Source organism: Camelus bactrianus, chromosome 6 (assembly GCF_048773025.1).
Source record: "Camelus bactrianus isolate YW-2024 breed Bactrian camel chromosome 6, ASM4877302v1, whole genome shotgun sequence".
Lineage (NCBI taxonomy): Eukaryota > Metazoa > Chordata > Mammalia > Artiodactyla > Camelidae > Camelus > Camelus bactrianus.
In genome coordinates, this window is record NC_133544.1 from 79,886,352 (window position 1) to 79,902,814 (window position 16,463).

The 16,463-nt window shown below is 37.7% G+C and overlaps 1 protein-coding gene across 4 annotated transcripts in view; it reads right to left on the minus strand.

The window, feature by feature from the left end:
• SPPL2A (signal peptide peptidase like 2A) overlaps positions 1-7,313 on the minus strand; it is a 41,838-nt gene extending 34,525 nt beyond the window's left edge. The window contains exon 1 of one of the 4 annotated variants that reach the window (XM_074366120.1): positions 6,571-7,313. In XM_074366120.1, coding sequence (XP_074222221.1) covers positions 6,571-6,984 — 414 coding nt within the window. In that variant the 5' untranslated portion in view covers positions 6,985-7,313. The remainder of the gene's footprint in view (positions 1-6,570) is intronic. The other 3 variants (XM_074366121.1, XM_074366118.1, XM_074366119.1) reach the window with 3 other exon arrangements.
• Positions 7,314-16,463: the final 9,150 nt, after the last annotated feature.

The following is a 16,463-nucleotide window of genomic DNA, read 5'->3' on the forward strand; positions in this document are numbered from 1 at the left end:
TATTGAATATAGTTCCCTATGCTACACAGTAGGACCTTGTTGTTTATTTTATATATAGTAGTTTGTACCTGCTAATCCCAAACTCCTAATTTATCCCTCCGCTGCGCTCCCCCTGTTCTCCTTTGGTAATCATAAGTTTGTTTTTTATGTCTGTGAGTCTGTTTCTGTTTTGTAAATAAGTTCACTTGTGTCATATTTTATTTTACATATTATTGGTATCATATGGTATTTGTCTTTCTCCATCTGACTTAACTTCACTTAGTATGACAATCTCTAGGTCAATCCATGTTGCTGCAAATGGCATTAGTTCATTCATTTTTATGGCTGAGTAGCATTCCATTGTGTATATATACCACATCTTTATCCATTCACCTGTTGATAGACATTTAGGTTGCATACATGTCTTGGCTATTATAAATTGTGTGGGCAGCAATTTCTTACCCTTTATTATAGATAAATGCTTCTTAAACTTTAATGTTCTTGTTAAAATCTGATTCTGATCTAGCTGTTCTTAGGAGGGGCCTATGACTATGCATTTCTAACAAGCTTCCAGGTGATGCTCTGAAGCTGGTATAAAGATTACACAGTTACAGACTTTATCATGATTAGCAGTGAAACTCACCAGGCTTCTAGACATTACTGAGGTCCTCCTAGGAATTTTCTTAAGAGGTGAAAGTCACATTGTACCTGCAGTATGCTGATATAGCATCATTCATGTTTTGGCCAGCAGTTCCCTCATTTCAACCATAATTTCATTGAAAACTCTTCAGCATATGCATCACTGGGTCCCAGCTTCCCCACTAGCCTCCACAGTCTGTCAGTTAAATGTGGGCCATGTTATTTGTATTGTTATTCATTAGACATACTTAAACCTTCTGTGTCAAGGGGCAGTATGTGAATTTGACTAACTCTCTCTCCAATTAACCCCCTGCCTCTCACTGCAATCTCTCTTCATAAAATCTACAAATTAAACTATTCCTCTATTTTTAGATACCAAATATAAGGCCTGGGGATTTGGGACAAGTTTTGCTAATAAATAGAATTTATTTAAAATGATAACTAGCAAAAAAAAAAAAAAATCAGTTTACTACTAAACCAGAAGAAAAAAGTTACAGTGTAATCACTGAATGGTAAACGCTGAGGAGCAGCAGCCACCTACCATTACCTTTACATCACAGCAATGTAGAAGGTGTCCTTTTCTTCACAAACATCTTTCTCTTTATACAGATACGAGTTTTAAGTCAACAGCAATTCAGTAAGAGTTGAAAGGGGCCTCTACAGGAAAGGCAGAACTGGGGTTGTGTGTTTGAATGACATGTTCCAAAGTCAGGCCAAAATAACTTTCTGATCATTCTCTATATTTTCTATGCCTTTTCCCTCCTTAATAAGTTATATAATTAAGACAATCTATGTTCTTTCCACTCCTACTTTCAGTATGCAAGGTTTATGGAAATGATGCACTGAAAAGTGACTAGACCCAGACCCACAGAGATTAAGTGTAATCTTTAATTTCTTAATTAGTGGCTCAGTGGGAGTTAGGGCATAGAACAAGGATGTACAGGGATCAGAACAGTGTGTGGGCCATGGGGAAAGTAGAGCTAGGATCATTCCTTGCACTTGGAGAATCTGGGGACATGTAATGTACAGGCTAAGAGGTACTGGAGACAAGGTAACCATTCATTCATTCAATACTCTGCAGTCTATGAAGTTCTATGGAGGACAGCAGAGAATGAGTCAGTAAGAGTTTTTCCTTCATGGGGCTTACATGCTATTTGTTACCTAGATCCAGCCTTCTTCCTGGTTTTTCTTAAGAAATATTACCACTTAACTACTACAGAATTTATTATTTACACTCGAATTCACAAACTCAAATGCCTGAAAGGCCAGACAGGTAAATTAGAGTTGATTCAAGACCACAGGACATGGTGATGTTTGGCGAATTGTGGCCTAAAGGTAATCAAATTGAAAAAAAAAAAAGTATCTTAGGATAACAGCCCATACCTGGAGTCTTTATGGTCTAGATTGCTGTTAAAAGACCCAATTTCAGGTAAATTTTTAACAAAAACAAATTATTAAATATATAATAAACATGTCTTCAATCCTTAGAACTTTTTTAATGAAAGCAAATGTATAAATGTATAAATTTATCTGATCAGTCTTGTGTTCTATCTCTAAACCACAAAAAAAAAAAAAAAAGAAAAAGAAAAAGAAAAATCATTATTGCACAGCTTAGTGGAAAGGTATAAAGAAATGTCTAAAAACATTGGGTTCAAGTCCCCTTTTGATGAGTTTCTATATGATCTAGGACAAGTCATAATCTTCCTGAAACTTCTCTCAGGATTATTTTGAGGTTCTAAGGAAATGTACATGTAGGCGTTACATTTTGGGAAGGAGATAAGACAGCCATCAGTGACTTAAAAATTGTACAATGAGATGCAGAATTCACAAAGACAGCTGAGAGGAGAGAAGGGAAAAGAAAAATTGTGAAGAATATAAAAGTTAAAGGAGGAATGTGATAAAACTAGCTTGTCAAAGTGTGGGGTTAGACATACACCACAGCCTAGGTGGCTTAAACAACAATTTAATCCACAGTATTCCTCCCCTGGCCCCCAAAGTCATATCCTTCTCACATGCGAAATACATTCATTCCATACCAACAGCCCCCAAAGTCTTATCTCATTGCACCATCAACTCTAAAGTCCAAAATCTCATCTAAACATCACCTAAATCTGACATGGTGAGACTCAAAGATTTCATCACAAGGCAAAATTCCTCTGCAGCTGTGAGCTTGTAAAACCAGACAAGTCATGTGCTTCCAAAATTCCAGGCATAGGGTAGACATTCCCATTCCATAAGGGAGAAATCAGAAGGAAGAAACGGGTGAGAGGACCCAAGGAAGTCCAAAGCCTAGCAAGACAGATTCCATTAGCTCTTAAGACTTGAGAAGTATCCTTTTTGGCTCTACGTTCCGTCTTCCAGGCCCACTGGGGTAGAAATGTCACCCCCAGGGCTATGTGGGGTCCCACCCCAAAGGCTCCTGGCAGAGACCATAAGGCTTGTGGAAACTGATGTGGTAGCCTTGATGATCTCTGAAATACTTTGGGGAGGTATTTCTCCCTCTTCGTGAAGAATAATGCACATTCACAGCCAAATAGCTCTATCACCCGGTCCTGGCAGATCCAAGAAGTCCAACAGCCTTTCTTCATTTTGTCCCATTTCCATCCCCAACCGTTCAAAGTGGTAGTGTTTCTGCTCATATAATCCCATAAGCTCCTTATCAAGTGACTGTTCAGCCACAGTGTAAAGTGTTCTTTCCAGAACAAACTTTTTTTTTTCAATATGGATAGAAAAGAATTTTCCAAATCTTCAAATTTTGGTTCCTTTCTGCTTAATGATGCCTTCAATTCTTCTCTCTCCTTTGCATTTTACTATAAGCAGTCAGGAAGGACCAAGCTGTTCCTTCAACATTTTGCTTAGAAATCTCCTCAGCTAAATATCTGATTTCACTGCTTACAGTTTTTCCTTCCACACAACACTGGACCATAGTTCAGCCAGGTTCTTTGTCATTTTATAACGAGGACTGCCTTTCCTCTAGTTTCCAATAACACGTTCCTCATTTCCATTTGACACCTCAACAGAATCACCTTTAATGTTCATATTTCTAGCATGTATCTCAAACCTCTTCTAGCCTCTACCCAATTACAAAACTGTTTCCACATGTGTATTGCATGTGTTGCAGCAGAAGCCCACTCCTGGTACCAAAATCTGTCTTAGTTAGCTTGTGCTGCATAACAAAATACCAGAGGAAGGGGGTTGGGCAGGGAGAGAGAGCAAGCCCTCTGGTATCTTTTCTTATAAGGGCATCAATCCCATCACAAGGGATCTACCTTCTGACCTCATCTAAATCTAATTATCTCCCAAAGGCCCCATCTCCAAACACCATCAACATTGAGGGGTTAGTTCTTCAACATATGAATTTTGGAAGGACATAATACAGTCCACAGCATGGTAGCTTAGCCTGTCTCTGATAGGTTGGGTAGCAGACACCTAGTTTCTCCAAAAGGTTTAGAGAGAAGGGCAGAAGAGAAGGAACTAAAGAATATTTTTTGAGCTGGTGTAGTGTACAAAGGAATGTAGATTTTAGCAAAAGATTATTCTCCTGGGGACCCTGCTTATCACTTCACTGTCCAAGATGTGGCTATACAGCACTTAAGATTCTTTGAAGTAATGAAAAGTTGAACAGAACTTTTGTAAAATCAGATCCAGGCTAAGCTTCACTCATTCTCTTTGAAGCAACTCTGTGACCGAGTCCAAATAACACTGTGAAATAAAGGTCTAACTGTTGGGTCTGGGGTAGGGGTTGGACTGGGAAAGGACAAGTGTGATATGTAATTATGGCAAAGCCAAGAGAGAATTAACTACCTGCCAGGCACTTTTTATTTCTAGATTTAAATGCCTAATGGGGTTAGAAGTCATTAAGACATCCAGAAGTGCTGTAGCTTGAGTTCAAGGGCTCCAGGGAGAAGCTGCACTAAAACAACAATAAACTGTGTTGGAGGAAAGGAACTAGATATCCAGTAAGCAGAAGGAAGGAGAGAGCGAGAGCTCCTGCTGAGGAAAAGGATGTCAGATTTATTAGAGTTCCTCAGAAAAGGAAAGGAATGAGAAAGAGACCATTTCAAGAAAATAAAGGAAGAGTGAAGAAAAAAACAAATCTACTGGGAAACCAACAAGAAACAATCAGTCAATAATACTAGTTGGCACAGAAAAACATCTTTACAATTTAAAAAGATCCTGTCAGTTTTTTCACAGTTACCAGCACAACTCCTGGCATATAAGAGATATACACTAAGTATTTGTAGAGCGAAAGAATGTTACTAAGTCCCCACAATAACCATGCATCTGAGGAGTACAGAATTCAAGATTAACGTGGTGAAATGCAACAAAATGCATGCATGCAATATAAAAAGAATAACATTTAGAATGTGGGAGAGACAGGCTAGCTACAGTTTAGAATAGGGACAAACTTTAGATTTGTGGAGCCCTTGAAATTACACAAAAATTCTGCTTACATTTTTTAGTGAGGGGATTCAGAGGTTTTAATATGAATTTCAACATGAGTTTATGAGTAATTGATGTATTATTAGGTTAATTATTAATTTGTGTTGAAAAAGGATAAGTAGGAACTTATACACACATGCATATTCTTACAATTACCTTAAAATGTTCAAACGAAAATGAGTGCAAAAACACTCAAACAAATTTCATATCTACCTTATAGTTTTATGTGCATTTAAATACTATCCGAATTGTTATCTTTTGGACATGTCAGATTACAAGGTAAACAGCACCTCAAAGATTCAGACCAACACTGCTACTGTTATTCTCTTTACATCCTACTCCCCCAACTCCAAGAAATTTTTAGATACAGTCCCCTATTCATGTCCCTAATGCTGTCTAGCAAGTTATGAATACACCAAAGGCACTAACCACTTCAAGCTTCAATTCTGGTTTCTCAGTAAATGTTAAAGACACTTTCATATTGAATACATTCACTAGTAGTAATCCTTTAAACGGGAGAGTAAGCAAAATATTCGCTTTCAGAGAAGTTACACATTCTAATGGAAATGGAACTAGACAGGCATACAGCATACCAATTCTGTATAAATAAAGCTCATGAAAGTTTCCAATCTGAAACTCCCTAAGTGAAATTCACAAGAAACAAAAACTGAAACACTGAACACTGGCGTCCTGACCCCCACCCACTGAAGCTCCAACTGTTCGGTGTTGAATTTTAAGACATCATTACTTTTTTCTAATCATAAAAAGAAACTTGTGAACACATATTTGTTACTGTTACTTAACCGACTCTCCTCCCATTTAAACTAGGCAGAGAACTGAAAACCACTAAAAGTATTACATTTTTGGTGCGTTCTTTAAAAAAGTATTTTAAACTGTTACTACTACTACTACTACCACTAAGAAAAAGAAAAAAGAAAAGAAAAGAAAAGAAAAGAAAAGAAAAGAAAAGAAAAGAAAAGAAAAGAAAAGAAAAAAGAAATCAAACAAGCCCTAAGGCGAAGCATGAACTACAGAGGAGGAAGGGGGAAAATATCTGTATGAGAGCAATTAAACTAAAGCGCAGTCCCTGAACCGCTAAGTATCCTGGGATCATGTATACTTTTTTCGTCTTCTTTCAGGGTTAGGGTGGGGATAGTGCCGGTTAAGAAGCGGTGAGAAAAGCTGAACATTAAAACTCAGAGGTCAATTAACAACGCCCGGAACAGTGAAAAACTATAGAGAAGCGCCAAGGTCAAAGTAGTGTTGAGGTCTCCGCAGGTAGCTTTCTTGGGGGTAAGGTACTCGGGGACTTCAAAGGACGGGAATGCGGGCTGGAAGGAAAGGGAGTAAAGGGAAGGGGAGAGGGATGAAGGCGAAACACCAGAGCAGGCCGCACAGGCGCGGGCCGTGGGGGGTCCGGCGGGAGCCCAGGGTTGGCGAGGAGGGGGGTGGGGGAAGGGGCCCCGGCCCCGCCCCGGGGAGGCCCGAGCGCCCGCCCGCCCCCCTTACCAGCGGGAGCAGGAAGCCCCAGAGCAGGGCGGCGGCGGCGGTGGGCAGCGCCCGCTGCGGCCCCATCGGACTGGTGGGAGCCCGGCTGCGCGGCGCGGCGAGGCTCGGCGGGGGAGGCTCCGGGTCCCGTGGCAGCGCTGCCTCGGTGGCCGGGCCGGACAGGGGCGGGTGCGGGGCTGGGATGGGGCCGCCGCGGCTGCTGGAGCCGCCGCTGCAGCGCGAACTTCCTCTTCCGGCCCCGCCCGGAGGACACGGAAATCCCCACGGGGCACGTGGAGTCCGGGTCCGCGCGCGCCGCCAGCCGGGCTCTCGCAGCGTCCCGGAGCTGGCGGGCCACCCGCGGCGGGGCTGGGCGTGTCTGTCTCCAGCTGCCTGACCTGAACGGTCCCTGAATCCGAAGAGGGGCTTTTTCATGGCCTTCTTCCTCCTATTAGCCGCGGAGCGCCTGTTCTGTTCCCAAGTCAAAAATCTTCGTGCCCTGAGTCTTATTCATCTGCTCATCAGCAGTCCTAGCCACTCTCACACTTGTATCTCACATCCGCCCACCTTCTCCAAAACAGCTGTCCAGGCCATCGATGTTTCTCTTCCAAACTGGTCTCGGTCTCCACTACCCACAGCCCATTACTCACGTACCTGTACTACAGATCTTTTTGAAAATGTAAATCAGACCATGTCACTCCCAACCACACTTAGAACAACATCAAAACTCTACTCTGGCCGGCAAAGTTTACACAATGTGGTCCCTGCCTTCTTCTCTGACCCCATCTTCACTACTTTCCCACGCTTGCTTTAAGCCACGTGAGCCGCGTTTGGTTCTTCCGGCCTTTGTACCGGTAGACCTCCCTGCTGGAGTGCTCTTCTCTCTGAATACCTGGCATGCTGGCATTTACTTACCAGCTTAAATGTCACTTCCTCAAAGGGAACTTCTTGGTATACCCAATCTAAAGTAGTCACTTTCACATCACATGATTTATTTTAATTCTCTGCATAGCACTTTCCACTCTCCTATTCTTTTGCTTTTTAAAAATTTCTTCATTTGTTTATTTATGATGTTGATTGTCACTTGATAGCAAAGGGTATCTTTACTTTGTTCACTGCTGTATCCATTACAACATTTGGCATAAAGTTGTTCCTCAAATATTTGTTGGATGAATATTCAGTACCAAACACTGAATAGAATGCCATCCCACAGCTCAGGGTTTAGTGAGGGACACAGATGTGTGAGCAAACACAGTTCAAGGTAAGCAGTGACACTTTTGTTTGCACAAGATGCTATGGTAGTATTAAAGGGACATTTAAAGGGGTGCCAGGAAAATTTCAACCTAAGCTGAGTCTAGAAGGCTGAGCTAATTTTAGCCAGGCAATGGGTAGGGGAAGGGGGAGACTTCCAGGAAGAGTGAACCATTAGTGTCAAAGCCAAAGGTGACATTGAAGGAACTGCAAAACTTGGCTGATGTTTTAAGTGGTGATAAATGAAGTGAGAGAAAAAGGCAGAGGCCAGATCACAAATAGACTGGGGTGTCCTGCTTGGAACTTTAGGCTCCATTTAGTTGGTGGTGGAAAGAGTAGTGACAGACAATTTCTGTTTTAGAAAGCTCTTTGTGGTGGCAGGTAGTGTGGCAGATGGGTTGAAACAGGGCAAGAGTGGAAGCCAGGAGACCTGTTAGACAACTGTAGTAAATGAACCCAGGCAGGGATAGTGAGGGCCTGAGCTTAGACAGTGGCAGAAGAAACAGGCAGGAGGTAGTGGTGGATATGAAGATTCGTAGCAGAATTTGGTATAACTGAGAGGGCATGGGGGAGAGAGAGGAATGATTCCCAGGATCCTGCTCTGGGCCCTTTATTGAATGATCACCACTGGAGATGGAGGAGGTGGATGATTGGTGTGGGAGGGGAAATAATTTTGGACTTGAATTTGAAACGCTTGTGGGACATCCAATTTCAAATGTCTGTAGGTTAATGTCTAAGTGGGTTGGTCTGAAGCTTAGTGGCACAAGAGGCCAGAACTCAGGTCTCCTGCCAAGCAGTCCTAGACTCTTCACTGCATAGGGCTTTTCTAGCTGCCTAGGGCAAGCCAGATTTCTCTTTTGTAAAATGACTGTGATTAGATGACTTCATCTCTAAATATTCCCTTCTGCCCACAGTGGCCCTTTGCCTAGTGAATCTCTAAGGTGGCTCCTGCAGCTGTCTGAAGATCTCTGGTTTTTCTTTCTACATTTATGCCCAGTTTTCCTTCCCCTCATTTGGAGAAAATTTTGTCCCTGCAGCCAGAGAACCTGTGTTATAGGCTAGTTCCTTGTGCAATCTTTAGTTTGTGCCTGCTTTAGTTTTCTCAGCTGAAAAATATGAACAGTAATACCTGTTCTGCCTGTCTCACATGATTATTTTTTAAATTACATGATTTATAACTTGGGTAAAATTACTCTGAAAATTAAAAAAAAAAAAAAAAAAAAAAAAAAAAAAGGAGGGAAAGGAGAAGAAAGAAAGAAGGCTGGGTTACTGCTGTATTCCAGTGCCGGCACTGTTTGTCGTAATTCTTCCATCAGAATTTGTTTCTCTTTGGTCAAAGTCCCTGTGCAGGATGAAGTGAAGGAAAATGGGAAAGTTAATGGAAGATTAAAAGATTATTGTTTAATGACTTAACTCTTGGCACAACTGTTAAAGGATATTTGGAGTATACCTCTGTTACATATGAATTCCCCTGGAAGTATTAGATAGGATAAAGGGTAATTGGATAATTTTTAGTCAATTTTTCTCTCTAAATAAACTATGTATAAAACTCAATTATGGAAAATAAGTATCATTAGATTTAATATTATTTTGATTTCTAAATATATTTAGTTAATGGAATTTTTTCCCAATGATAAAGGAATGTTATTGGTTGTCAGAACCCTTCTACATTCTAGGATATGGGCAGGAACTATTGGCTCCATTTTACAAAATAGGAATGTGCTAGGTGACAGCAGAGGAAGAGGTTCCTACCCCAGTACACTAGATCATTCACACAACCTGTTGCTTACTGGTACTTTGCAGTGTTTTTTTACTCAGGGGAAATGGATGAAGTGTTGGTAATGAGCCCCAAAGACTTTCTTGGGCAATCTGGATCATAACTTTAGAGCAGTGATTCTCAGTCTGGACCATTAGTATCACATAGGAGAGCTTTAAAGGATACCGATGCCTGGGTCCCACTAATTCCTCTTCCCTTGTGCCAATCCTAATTTAACTGGTCTGAATGTAGTCTGCGTTATCATAATTTTCAAAGCTCCTCAGGTGATTCTAACATGCAACTAAGGTTGAGAAACTTTGGTTTAATCAGTGATTTTTAAAGTGTGGCCTCTGGACCAGCAACATCAACAACACGTGAGAACTATGAGAAATGCAAATTGCTCCAGACTTACTCAATCAGAAACTCTGGGAGCAGGACCCAGCAATCTGCATTTTAATAAGCCCCCTAAGCAATTCTGATGCCTACTTAAGTTTGAGAACTAGTGGTTCCTTAACTCTGGCTGCACATTTGATTCAGCTGCGAAGTTAAAATGAAAAGGAAACCCTACGCTCCAGCACTAATCAAACGGAAAGGAAAAGATAGACAAATGCATAATTATAGCTAAAGATTTCAGCACTTCTCTGTCAATAATTGAAAGAACAAGTAGGCAGAAAATCAGTAAGGATACAGAAGACTTATTCAACATTATCCACCAATTTGACCTAACTGACATTTATAGAACACTCCACCTAACAACTGGGTGATACACATGATTTTCAAATGTCCATGGGGTCTTGATCAAAATAAACCATTTGGCCATGAAACATATCTCAATAAATTTAAAGTTTCCAAATCATACCAAGCATGTTCTTTGCCCACAACAGAATTAAATTAGAAATTAATGACAGAAAGATACCTTGAAGATCTTCAAATAATTCGAAATTAAACACACTTTTCTAAATTACCCATGGACCAAAGAAGAAATTACAGAGAATTAAGAAAATATTCTGAGTTAAAAGAAAATGCAAACATGACATATCAAAAGTTGTGGGGTGCTTCAAAGAAATGCACAGCACATTTAATAGAATATTAAATGTATGAACATTTAAAATCAATGACCTAAGCTTCTGTCTTAAGAAACTAGAAAAGAAGAGCAAATTAAATCCAAAGGTGAGCAGAAGAAAGGAAACGAGAACAGTTGAGCAGAAATCAACAAAACAGGAAACAAAAACAACAGAAGAAACAGTGAAACTAAAAAACTGTTTTTTAAAAAGATTTATAGAGTTGGGAAAACTCTCATCAAACTGATTACAGGAAAAAGAAAGAAGATATAAATTACCAGTATCAGGAACAATAGAGGAGATATTACTAAAGATCCTTAAGACATTAAAAGGATAACAAATAAATATTATGAACAACTTTATGCCAGTAAAGTTGATGACTTAAGTGTAATGGAGAACTTCCTTGAAAGACAAACTATCCAAAAGAAATAGATATTAGTGATAGATTATCTATTTACAAATAGAATTTGTCATCAAAAGCCTCGCCACAAAGAAAACTCCAGGCCCACGTGGCTTCAAGGGTGAATTCTGCCAACCTTTAAGGAAGAAATAATACAAGTTCTATAAAACACTTACAAAAACTTGAAGAGGGGGTAATACTTCCCAACTCATATTTTGAATCCAGCATACCCTGATACCAAAACCAGACAGATGTTGAAAGAAAACTGTAGAGCAATATCCCTAATGAACATAGATGCAAAAATCTGTAACACAATTTTACTAAATTGAATCCAGAAAAATATAAAAGTGATATATCAATTCTAATTAAGAGTCATCCAAAAAATGCAAGATTGATCCAATGTTTGTAAATTAATCATGTAACTCACCATATCAACACTACAAGGTCAATAAAAATTAAAAAAAAAAAAACCCTGTATTTATTAACATCAAAAAACCCAAACAGCCCAATTAAAAATAGGCAGAAGAACTGGATAGACATTTTTCCAAAGAGGAAATGCAGATGGTCAACAGGCACACAAAAAGATGCTCAAAATCACTAATCATCAGGTAAATGTAAATCAGAACCACAATGAAATACCACCTCACATCTATCAGAATGGCTATCAACAAAAAGAATACAAACAACTAATGTTGGTGAGGATGTGGAGAAAAGGGAACCCCGTACACTGTTGGTAGGTATGTAAATTGGCACAGCCGCTGTGGAAAACAGTATGGAGGTTTCTCAGAAAGCTAAAAAATAGAACTATGATATGACCCAGGAATTCCACTCCTGAGTATATACCCGAAAAAAAAGCAAAAACACTAATTCAAAAAGATACACACACCTCAATGTTCATAGCAGCATTATTTACAATTGCCAAGATATGGAAGCAACCTAAGTGTCCATCAGCAGATAAATGGATAAAGAAGCTGTGGTATAATATGACAATGGAATACTAGTTAGCCATTAAAAAGAAGAATGAAAGTTTGCCATTTGCAGCAACATGGATGAACTTGGAGGGCATTATGCTAAATGAAATAAACCAGACAGAGAAAGACAAATACTGTATAATATCAGTTATATGTGGAAACTAAAAAATACAACAAACTAGTGAATATTAAAAAAAAAAAAAAGACTCACAGATATAGAGAACAAACTAATGGTTACCAGTGGAGAAAGGGAAGGAGGGAGGGGCAATATACTGGTAGGGAACTAAGAGGTACAAACTATTAGGTATAAAATAAGTGACAAGGATATATTGTACAACATGGGGAATATAGCCAGTATTTTATAATAACTATAAATAGAGTGTAACCTTTAAAAATTGAGAATCACTACGTTGTATACCTGTGACTTATATAGTATTGTACATCAACTATACCTAAATAAAATTTTTTTATAAAATCAACTATATTTCTTAATGTTAGCAACATTTGGGTATCAAAATAGAAAATACCATTTACTATAACGTCAAAAAATATCAAATACTTAGAGATAAAATTGGCAAAAGATATGCAAGACTGAAACATCAAAAACTACAAACGTTGCTGTGAAGTATTAAAGAGGGACCTAAATAAATAAAGAAATATACTATCCTCATGAATTGGGAAAGTCAATACTGTTAAGATGTCAGTTCTTTCTAAATTGATCTTTAGAAATAATGCAATTTCAATCAAAATCACAACCAGTTTTTTTTTTATTATTGTTGAAACTAGGCTACCAATTACAAATTTATAGGGAAATATAAAAGAGCTAGAGTAGCCTAAATAATTTTGAGGGGAAAAAAAAGAATCAAACTTGAGGACTTAAATACCTGAACTCAGACTTTCTGAAATCTACAGCAACTCAGTGTGGTAATGGCATATATATATATATCAATGAAACAGAATAGAGAATCCATAATTAGACCTACACACATATAGCCAATTGATTTTTGACAAACGTGCCAAGGCAATTCAATGGGGAAAGAATAATCTTTTCAACAAATAACTGGTGTTGAAACAGTTGGGTATCCATGCCCCCCAAAATGAAACTCCCCTCAAAATGAAACCCAGTTCTTACTTCATGACATATTCTAAATTTAACTTGAAATAGAGCATAGGCCGAAATGCAAGGGCTAAAACCAAAAAATTTCCAAGAGAAAACATAGGAAAAATATTTTTCTCTTTGTTTTCTTCTAACATTTTGTTAGGCAAAGATTTCTTAGGTAAAACAAAAAACCCAGAAACTATAAAAGAGTAAAAATTGATAAATTGGACTACATCAAAATGAAAAATTTCTGATCATTGAAATATAATGTAAGAGAAGTAAAGGCTAGTCACAGACTGGGGGAAAATATTAGCAAAACTTGTATCAACAAAGGTCTTGTATCTAGGATATATAAGAAACTCTTAATAACTTTATAATAAGACAAAAACCCAATTAAAAATGAAGAAAATATTTAAACAGACAATTTACCAGAGAGAAAAGTATATATATATATATACACACACACTTACATATGCATATATATGTAAATATGCACATGAAAAGATATTCAACATCCTTAGTCATTAGAGAAATGCAAATTAAAAACATCAGATACCTACTAGAATGGCTGAAATAAAAAGACTGACCATACCAGGTGTTGACAATGATATGGAGGAAACAGAACTCTCATACACTGCTGGTGGGAATGTAAAATAATACAATGACTTTGGAAAACTGATAGTTTCTTATAAAGTTAAACATATACATATTGTACGATTCAGTCATTTCATTCCTACCTAGGAATTTACCCAAGAAATGTCCATGTAAAAATTGTCCATGGTTGTCTAAGCTACTCTATTTGTAATAGTCCAAAACAGTAAACAATCCTTATATGCACCAGTAGGTGAATTAATAAACAAAATGTGATATATACACATGAAGAATACTACTTAGCAATAAAGAGGAATGAATCCTTTGTGCACAAAAAATGTAAATGAATCTCAAAACCATTAATCTCAGTAAAAAGCTAGACCAAAAAAGAGTATGTAGTGTATGATTCAATTTATGTAAAATTCTGGAAAATATGATCTTACCAGTAGTCACCAAAAGCAGATTTGTTGTTCCCGAGGGAGGATGTGGATGGAGGGATGGGATATAAGAGTGTACAAAGAAATTTTGGAAAAAAAATAAATTTTGGGAGATGATAGAAATATTTGTTATTGATTGTGGTGATAGATTCACAAATGTATACGTACATCAAAACTTATTGCACTTAAAATGTGTACAGTTTACTGTGGCCAGTTATACCTCAAAAAAGCTGCTTAAAAAAACCAATAAATGATACCAAAAAGATCCTATGTCCAAATCTCATCACCAAGAAATTCTGATTTATTTAGTCTGGGGAAGAGCCAAACATTGGTATATTTTAAAACCTTCCTAGGTGATTCTGCTGTGCAGCCAGAGCTGGGAACTACTAGTATAGAGAAATCAACTCCTTATTACTAGCAAACTCAAAGAATTTCTAGGAGTTTCCAGTCAAGAAGACTTTGGGCCATACCTCATTCCTTCTTTCTTTTCTAAAAGTGGAAAAAAGTGTCCCACCAGTTTTCATTTAGTGTTTTCATTGTTGGGGTTGGCTATGTCTGTTGATATCTATCTCTAAACACAACTTATAGGAAACCATCTTTTTTGTTTTTAACAGCTCTATTAGGGTATAATTGACATATAAGCATTGTATATGTTTAAGGTGTACAACTTGGTGCTTTGATATGTATACATTGTGATAAACCTACAATCAAGCTAATTAATATATCCATCACCTCCACAGTTAGCATTTTCTTTTGTGTGTATGTAGTGAGAAAATTTCATTTGAGATCTACCCTCTTGGCAAATTTCAAGTATACAATACAGTACTGTTAACTGTAGTCATCATACTGTAGGGTAAATCTCAAGAAATAATTCATCTTGTGTAAATGAAATTTTGTATCCTTTGACCAACCTCACCCCATCTCCCCTTTCCCCCAGTCCCTGCCAATCAATATTCTATTTTCTGCTTCTGTTTTTTAATTGACGTATAGTTGATTTACAATGTTGTATTAGTTTCTGGTGTACAGCATAGTGACTCAGTTATACATTTATATATATTATTTTTCATATTCTTTCTCATTATTGGTCATTTAAAGATATTGAATATACTTCTCTGTGCTATACAGTAGAACCTTGTTGTTTATTTATTTTATATATACTAGTTTGTATTTGCAAATCCCAAACTCCTCCCCTACCCTTTTTCCCTTTGATAACCAGAGAGACTACTTGGCTTCACATGTAAGTGAAATCAGGCAGTATTTGCCTTTCTGAATCTAACTTATTTCACCTACTATAATGTTCTCCAAGTTCATCCATGTTTTTGCAAATGGCAGGATTTCTTTCCCTTTTAAGGCTAAATAGTATTTCATTGTCTGTGTGTGTATCACACTTTTTGATCCATTTATTCACTGAAGGACATCTGAGTTGCTTCTGTCTTGGCTATTGTGAATAGTGCTGCAGCAAATATGAGAATGTAGGTATCTCTTTGAGATCCTAATTTCAGTTCTTTGAGATATATATCCAGAAGTGGGACTGCTGATTCATATGGTGGTTCCATTTTTAACTTTTTGAGGAACAGTATGGTTTTTCATAGTGGTTGCACCATTTTACTTTCCCACTAACAGTGTACCATTGTTCCAATTTCTCCACACTTATCTTTTGGGGTTTTTTTTTTGATAATGGCCAACCTAACAGATGTAAAGTGATACATCATTGTGATTTTGATTTGTATCTCCCTGGTGATTAATGATGTTGAGAATCTTTTCATATACCTCTTGGCCACTTGTATGTCTTCTTTGTAGAAATTCTTTGCCTGTTTCTAACTTAGCTTCTTTTACTACAGAGTTATAAAAGTTCTTTATACATTTTTGGAAATTAACCCTTTATCAGATATATACTTTGTAAATATTTTCTCCCATTCCATAGGCTGCCTTTCACCTTGTTGTTTCCTTTACTGTGCAGAAATTTTTTATTTTGATGTAGTCTCGCTTATTTGTTTTTGTTGCCTGTGCTTTTGGTGTCGTATCTATGAAATCATTACCAAACCCAATGTTGTGAAGCACTTGTTTCCCCTATGTTTTCTTCTAAGAGTTTTATAATTTCAGGTCTTATGTTTAAGTTGTTAATCCACTTTGAGTTTATTTTTGTGTTTATCACTCTTTTAATATGAATAATCAATGTTACCACTTCAGCCTCAGCAATTATCTTGTCCACAAATTAAAAGCTGCTTAAAATTGCCTGGTATTATTTTTCTGTAGTGACTACATTGTTTTGGTTAAATACTTTCCTCCTCTAATACCTATTTATGAAGCATATGTCCTTGAGCAGAACATGTGATTTGAATGCTTCC